Source organism: Barbus barbus, assembly GCF_936440315.1.
Source record: "Barbus barbus genome assembly, chromosome: 6".
NCBI lineage: Eukaryota > Metazoa > Chordata > Actinopteri > Cypriniformes > Cyprinidae > Barbus > Barbus barbus.
The window spans coordinates 6,684,869-6,693,584 of NC_136734.1; the positions used below are offsets into that span (position 1 = coordinate 6,684,869).

Consider the following 8,716-nt stretch of genomic DNA (forward strand, 5'->3'; position numbering starts at 1 on the left):
ACAATAGCTCATTGTTGACGCCACTGCTTCCCAGGTCTATTTTGGATTTCTTCCTTTTATAGTGTGCTATAGGACCTGTTTGTCAGGCCAATCTCTCCTCCCTGGGGTCAAATGATATAAAAGCTTTAACAGACAATCTGCCCTGAGCAGCTCCCTCCCATCCAGTCTGCACTTTCTGACTTCTCTGCTCATCCAGGAGGCTCTTCAAATCATCACCATGGCTCCCAAGAAAGTCGAGTCCAAGAAGCCAGAACCCAAGAAGCCGGAACCCAAGAAGGAGGCCGCTCCGGCCCCAACAGCCCCCAAACAAGCTCCGCCGCCCGAACCAGAAGCTCCCAAAGAACCTGCGTTCGATCCCAAGGCCATCACGTTGGAGTACACCTCCGATCAGATTGAAGAGTTCAAAGAGGCATTTCAACTGTTCGACCGCACACCGAAAGGAGAAATGAAGATTACGTACGCCCAGTGTGGGGACGTGATGCGAGCTCTGGGCCAAAACCCGACCAACGCCGATGTGCTGAAAGTCCTGGGAAAACCCAGACCAGATGAAATGAACTCCAAGCTGGTGGACTTTGAGACCTTCTTGCCAATGCTGCAACATATCTCCCGCTCAAAGGATCAGGGCAACTTTGAGGATTTTGTTGAAGGACTGAGAGTTTTTGACAAGGAGGGCAACGGGACCGTCATGGGGGCCGAGCTGCGGCATGTTCTGGCCACGCTGGGCGAGAGGATGACAGAGGATGAGGTGGATCGACTGATGGCAGGACAAGAGGACACCAACGGCTGCATCAATTATTCTTCATTTGTCAAACACATTCTTTCTGGTTGAACTGCATTTATAGGTGCTAACTCAGTGGATGTTGTGGGTAAATAATCAGAGTGGGTAACTTTCCCCCCTGAAATCTATTGTTTTATTTAAAACTGTTGTTTGAATAATAGAACATTTAAAATTGAATGGTGTTTAACATTGCATTGTCATTCTATATTTTCAATTCCTCTTCACCTACAAGACCCTTTTTTTTTCTAAACCTTCTTATGTGCATTCATCCAATGGAATATGTGTTCAGTCATAAAAACCTGCAAACAATAATAATAATAAAAAAATATATACTGGCATGGGCTTCATTTTATTTTTTATGAAAAAAGTAAAAGATTGCCTTACACTGTACTTGTTATTGTTCAGGATTTGTTCATCCAAAAAGAAGGAAAAAATCCATAATTTTTCATCACCCTCGTGTTATTCCAAACCCAAATGACTTCAAAAGGAGATATTTGCAAGCTGTTCATTTTTACATCCAACCAGAGTTGGATGCTGTCAAGCTAAAAAAAAAAAAAAAAAAAAAAATCAACTTATGCTATATTTCAAGCCCTCTGAAGCCATACAATAGCTCTGTGTGAGGAACAGATGGAAATTGAATTTGTCGCTCATTGTAAATCAACCCTTCTGTTGTAATTCTAATTCATGTTCACATAAATTCACGACATTCCACACTAGGCTTGATATCAATGGCATTTGGTTAGGAGACACACAAACACCAACAGTATTTGATGTAATTGTTATGTTGCAATACCGTTTTTAAAAGTACAGTAGGTAAAAGTGACTTAGTTAATTATGGGTGAACTATTGCTTAAAGCTTCAATTTTAATGCAATCCATCAGTTGCATGGTAATGAGGTAACACAACATTTGTTTCCACATCACAACACTGCCTCAAACCACTACACGTCTGGTCTTGACGTATCGAATGTCTGTAATTGGAGAAAAAAAGGTGCTCTGAGAATGTTCAATTAATAATCACATGTACCCTCAAAAGTATTTCATGAGTCTCTGTGCTATTAGTACAATGACACATTCTTAATGAAGTTTTGATTCACTTCCATAATGAATCGCATTTAGCTCTGAGATGGAAGCAGTCTTGCCGAACATAACTCATGCAGCACTTTTCAATCTGTGACCTTTCCCCATGCAGCATGCAGAGTCTGGGCTGCTTTTGAAGACACCTTGGGATTTTGCTTTGATGAGGTATGGAGCTTCTCTCTATACGAAGTCCAGGCATAGGGACTGTGTCTGTGCATCAATGGGAATGTTGGCTCAGGAGAGGCAGGTCTTCCAGCCATGTACTTAGGAAACGCAGCTATCTATGGGTTGTAGGGAGGGTGATGTAGAGAGAGAGCACTTAAAAGAGTGGCCAAGAGCACGGAAGAGGGACAGGGGTGATCTTTAAACACATCCTCGTGTCATCAGGCTGACAGCTGCCCTGGGTCTCCTGTCTGTGATCCCTGGTGTCAAGCTCACACTTGGCTTGGCCTCTATGGCAGCACATAAACATGAATTTCACACCTCTGGATGCAAGCAGTGACGGTGCGAGAGACTTCCGCGCTTCACCTGTGCTGCTCGACAGGACACGACACTGCTGCTCTGTGTTGTTCTGATTGGGTTTGTGGAGTGGTGCTTATTAATATGCATAAAATTAAAATGTTGGATGTGATGCAGATTAGCAGATAGCTGGATGTGCTGGTTATGAAAATGTAATACTGGTAGAGTTATAGTAGTATAGGAAAGTGGAAAAATCCATCTTCACTTACCCTCATGTTAGGACTTTCCACGTGAACACAGGGGCGTAAATTTAATCTAACAGTAGGGGGGGGGGACAATAAACATAAACTTTCTCAAGAGCAGTTTTTGAAGGGGACACAAATAATACAGCCAAAATTGTACTTGTAAGGATAGATATGTGTACACAGCATGTGTACATAGCATGGAGACCATGTTTAAATATGAGTTTGGTTCATATGGTTCACCACATGGTCATATTATAATTATTATTGTACGTCCTCCATAGTATTTTAGGTTCTGTCTGTTTCTTTAGATATTCAACTGCATTAAGCCCACTGATCTGCCACATAACATAATATTGAGCAAAACCAAACACATCGGTAACGTTAGGTCTACAATATTAGCCTAATATCAGTTCACACACAGGCTTATCGCAGTGTTAGTTGTAGTTGGTGACAAGCTATAACCTTATAATCCTTTTTTGCATTTATTTTGTTTTACTACTTACACAATTACTTAAAGTATATGTCCATTTCATTATTTTCAATACACAGAGTCGCTTGTAATGATATTTTTTTGGGGGGTAACCCTCAGATAGGGATTTACACCTATGTATGAACCACACACACACACACACACACACACAAATAAAGAAATTGTTTACTGATTTAAGTATAAAGCTATTAGAATCACTTACTGTATATCAAGATCTCTAGGCTTTAGGAGGCAGTAAGTACAGTATAACAATACTATAGTTAAAGCAAACAATTGCAATTGTTTTATTGTGTGATTCCTTTCAGAATTGAAAAAGTGCAACTTAATAGAAAAGTAAAGGAAAGTAAAGGAAATGGGAATATAAATATAATCTAAATAGATTTTCAGTTAAAAATTAAATTAGGCTTCAAAACAAAAGAAATTGTCAAATTTGCTTATTTGGTCTTTATGGGTTTCAGCAGTAAAAGTTCAGCTGCACCACATAAAACAGAAAATTTGCATAATGACAAAAGTCCTTTACGGAGAACAAAAGGCAGGAAAGGCCGAACTGGTATTTGACCTTATTTCTTCCCTGGAGTTTCACTGCACGCGACTTGTTGTGGAGAAGACCAAAGACAATTTCATGGCAATGTGTAACTATTTTACATTTTGGAGAATTGGTGGCTAATTTGTATGAATTCATACTAAAAATTGTATGGTTTTGTGCAATTCATTCATTTGCGATCAGGTTGCAAGAACACAGGGGCGAAAAAAACAAGCAAACAATTTGTTCATTCACATAATCAGTTTCAAAACTCAAACGTTTACAATATTGTAGAGACGTGCATTTACATCAATTAAGATGATTGTCTTTATGTTATACTATGAATAGTTCACACAAAAAAAAAAAAAAAAAGAAAAGATTTTTTGTCAAATTCAAATTTTAAATACAGATGTAAGGGAAACAGGTCAATTTAGCTCAAAGGGAATTATTTCTTTATTTTTTTAGGGGATTTGGACAGAATCACCGTTTTACGGTTGGTCACTGAGTCGGCCAGTGTTTCATTGAAAAAGCCATATAACATGAACTCTGCAAGGGATATTAAAATCCAGAATATAGTGAGAACACTATTAATTAGCACAGTAACAAGATCGGCAGTTTAAGACATTAACTTCAAGTCAAGTCAAGTCGAGCTTTATTGTCATTCTGCTACATGTGTGGACATATAGTGGAACGAAATGTTGTGTCTTGCTGGACCACAGTGCTACACACTAGTTAAACATAATACAAACATACGACAATGCAAGTATAGGAAAAACAATAGAGCTATACAACAGTTAACCATCTGACTATGCATATACTATAAATACTATAACTACTATACCTAGTTGACTAACCTAGTACACAAACTGAGACTGTACAAGAACTTTACATAAATACTTTACATGAAATTGTGCAAAAGAGATATTTGTACATGAAATTGTGCAAAAAAAAAAATATATATATATATGTTTTCCAGAGATCGAACGTTTGAGAGCATGAGTGTTGGAAGAGCTGGTCTTGTGGGGTTAGCCCTTAGCCTAGCTCGTATACCTCCGCGCTTCCATCCTCTCTCACACAGCTTGTGACGCTGCCTTGTGCGGGTAGCATCAGTAGGCGAGGCCGCGGTCTAGAGGTCCGGCTTCAGCAGTAAGCAAAAGCCTCGCTGCTTCTCAGTAGCCACTGGCGAGAGTTGGTGTTTGTGTGCGATGCCGATATCCAAAAGACTTTGGTGATCATAGATGTGTTTTGGAGTGACTTCCTTATGAATTAGCGGTAAATTGACACTATTTGGAGACGAATAGACGACATTAAAAGACATAAAATCACCGTCTTTGGGACCTGGAGTAGCCGCTGCGTCTGACCGCGACGCCATCTTGGGAAGAAAAACTTGTTAGCATAAAACAAAATATACTTCTCTTTTCAATATAAATAAGACTTTATTGGATAAATCTAAGACATAGAAACTAATCTAACACAAACACATGCACTCACACAGGTTTCAGAAAGAAAGTAAGGAAAGAAAGAGTTTAAGAGAGTGAAAATGTTAAATCCCAAGTTTATAGCAATATGTGCAATTGCTTCGACCTGAACAATCATCAATTATTTAATTAACCCTCTCATTGAGTTTCTCAATGAGGCTGTTAAATTTTATATTACATGCACCAGTTCAGCTAGAATCTGGAGGTACTTGCGTTGCTTGTTTACGTTGGTCCCTTTGTTGTAGTCATTGCAGAAAGGGGTTTCCCAAGGTTGTTGATTGGCTGGAGGTTCAGTAGTCCTTAGGAGTAGTGTCTTGGGAAGCCAATGGTTGAGCGTTGGCTGAAGATTGTGGGCTGGTTGAAGTTTTGATGCGAGCACAGTCGGAGTTGGACTCAGAGACACGGCTTTGAGGCAAAACTTTACTCAGAATGCGAAACTCTCAACAGAAAGAAAAGAAACTGAAGTAAAAGAATAAAAGGATGTAATGAGACTAGATGGTTTTTCTTCTCATCGTGGGTAAGTAGCAGTGGGCGTGAGACACGCTGGAACGGTGCCCGAAGAATGCAAAATGTGATGATAAAAAGCATGGCTAAGAGACACATCCCAAATGGTGTCTTGACCAATTACACATTGTCTTAGCTCGGGGTGTTGCTATGTTTCTCCTCCCAATACATAAATCATGTCATCTGATCATTCACATGGTCCGAATTTTCCCACTCTTGCAGAATATAATTTTGGACATGGTTTCTATAAGTATTGATTGATAGTATTGATAGTGATGTTCAAAGCATGAATTTTCAAGCTCATGCATAGTAAACACAACTATAAACCTATAAACTATTCAATAGTTATTCAAAATGACATACACAATGAGTGATTACAACATGATATGGAGTTAAGCAATGGACTGATATTCATTTGTAAGTCCTTTTGAGATCATGTTGGTGCATCTACATCTGTAAAAGACAGTCTCTGTGTCGTTCTGTGAATGTTCGAAGACATGACATTTAACAGCACATACAACACAGCCATATCACCCTGCAGCCCAAGACTGGTTGCCCACTGAAGCTAAGCAGGGTTGAGCCTGGTCAGTAACTGGATGGGAGACGTCCTGGGAAAACTAGGTTGCTGTTGGAAGAGGTGTTAGTGAGGCCAGCAGGGGGTGCTCACCCTGTGGTCTGTGTGGGTCCTAATGCCCCAGTATAGTGACTGGGACTATACTGTCAAAAAGCACCATCTTTCGGATGAGATGTTAAACCGAGGTCCTGACTCTCTGTGGTCATTAAAAATCCCATGGCACTTCTTGTAAAGAGTATGGGTGTAACCCTAGTGTCCTGGCCATATTGCCACCACTGGCCCTTGTCAATCATGGCCACAAAAAATGTTAACTTATCAGGTTACACTTTATTTGGATAGTTCACTTTAGACTAATTATAAGTAACTTTGCAACTCCATGTCAACTTGCAGTCATTAGAGAATTAGTAAACTGTTAGGGTTAGTAGAATAAGTTGACATGTACTTGCAAATTTACTTATATTAAGCAGATATTAAGCAGACAGTCTACTAATACTTTTATGACTGTTAGTTGACATGGAGTTTCAAAATTAAAGTAGAGAGAGAGAGAGAGAGAGAGAGAGAGAGAGAGAGAGAGAGAGAGAGAGAGAGCGCGAGAGAGAGAGTGTCTAGTGTGCATTCATATAAGTTAGCTCTCCAAATCAAATTTGTCTTGCACTGGATGTTTATTCTACAGTAGCAAGGATGAAGTGTGGCATTTCTCAATAGAGCTTTATTGCCTCAAAGATATAAGGAACATCAGCTGTTTCCATGGAAACTTTCAGCAAATAAGATAACTTGATTTCCTGTGTATCAACAGTATAATTGCACATACATGAATTGACCTTCGCAATTTTTAAGTTCTCTTAGTGGACAGAATTTCCAAGCTTGACACAGCTCTGAACTTATTTTTTTATTTATATTTATTTATTTATTTGAAATAGTCTCATTTAATTGTAATTTTGTAATAATAATAATAATAGTGCTGTCAAATGATTAATCACATCCAATATAAAAGTTTGTTTACATAATATATGTGTGTACTGTGTATGTTTATTATGTATACATAAATACACACACATACAGTAATAAAATTGAAAACATTTATATATATTTACATGTATATATTTGTATTCTTACATGTTACGTTATATATAAAACATTTAACATAAACATAATATATCTTTCAAAAATATAAACATGTATGTGGTTGTATATATACATAATACATATACACAATATACACATTATGTAAACAATTATTATTATTTTTTAGATGCAATTAATCTTGATTAATCAATTGACAGCACTAAATACTACTACTACTACTACTAATAATAATAATAAATAAGTAAATACAAAATAAAATAAAAATAAAACAATGATAATTAAGTCGTAAACTTCACATAAACACTCAGCACAAAAAACACCTATAGTCAAAATGCATTAATTTACCAACAATATTCTTGAACCTGTGTAGTCAGCCCTGTGTTCCTGCTGTGTTTCTCCAGAGTAATGCTCTCCCTGCGGCCGATGGGTGACAGTGGCCTGTGATGATGTTATCTGGCTATCCTGGCTCTCGGCTCAAAGTTGCTGCAACTTAGCAGTCTTCCTTTCACACTTTTAACTGACAGTGCTGTGTATGGTGCAACTGTCCTGACAGCGCTGCTGGTGAGGAAATAGAGTTGCTGACGAAATGTCACAGTCAGTGAGACATTGGTATTTCATAGACAGGACATGTAGAGCTGTTATGATAAATCTTTCATCATTAGCATTATGGTTCTCATTAAAACATTATAGTTCACCCAAAAATGAAAAATTGCTGAAAATCTCCTCACTCTCAGGCCATCCAAAATGTAGATCAGTTTGTTTCTTCATCAGATTTGGAGAAATGGGTGAACTATATTGTAAATGCAGTTAAAATGTCTAGGCTTGTGAACAAAACCTAAGAACAAAAATGTTTAAGCAAGAAGAAACATACCAGTGCAGGGCAGAACACACAAGGAGAATACACAGGAGATGGAATAAGGAGAGTGACGAGGGAGAACAGGTGGGGCAAATTAATTAATAAGGAGGGCAAGATGTGAAACAGATGAGCACATGATCCACAGAAACAAAACAAAAGCCACATGCAGAATCACATGCCAACATGACACAAGCCAGGCCCTGTGTCTTTAAATGCAACGTATTTAAAATGTACCTGAATTGGAATAGTTCTTCTTTAGCACAATCAAATTTACTTCAGTATAGTTGGACTTCAGCAATACTTCTGCACATTTAAATTACATTATGCACAAAATTAGTTGTTCAAATTTTGCAGACTTTACCAGAAGTACAATTCCATTTTTTTCTATTAAGTATATAAATATTTAAATGTATTTGTACTTAGCATAAAAATAAATGTATTGCAAATGCATTTATTGAAAATACATCATTTTAAAATGTATGCTTCTGATACAGAGTTCGATTGGTGTGAGGTGGCAGACAGAGGGAAATATCACGTATTAGCATCTATTAATTCAATTACGTTCATTGGACAAAAAAAAAATAAAAAATCCATGTAATATTGTATTGGTAACAGTTTAGAATAGGGAATACATATTGACTATT

The 8,716-nt window shown here is 37.8% G+C and overlaps 1 protein-coding gene across 1 annotated transcript; it reads left to right on the top strand.

Annotated features, from left to right (window-relative positions):
• Positions 1-217: 217 nt before the first annotated feature.
• LOC306870695 (myosin light polypeptide 6) lies at positions 218-829 on the top strand (the record flags this gene model as incomplete). The annotated part of the gene is made up of 1 exon (XM_079418118.1): positions 218-829. One exon carries the CDS (start codon positions 218-220, stop codon positions 827-829), a length of 612 nt encoding a protein of 203 aa, XP_079274244.1.
• Positions 830-8,716: the final 7,887 nt, after the last annotated feature.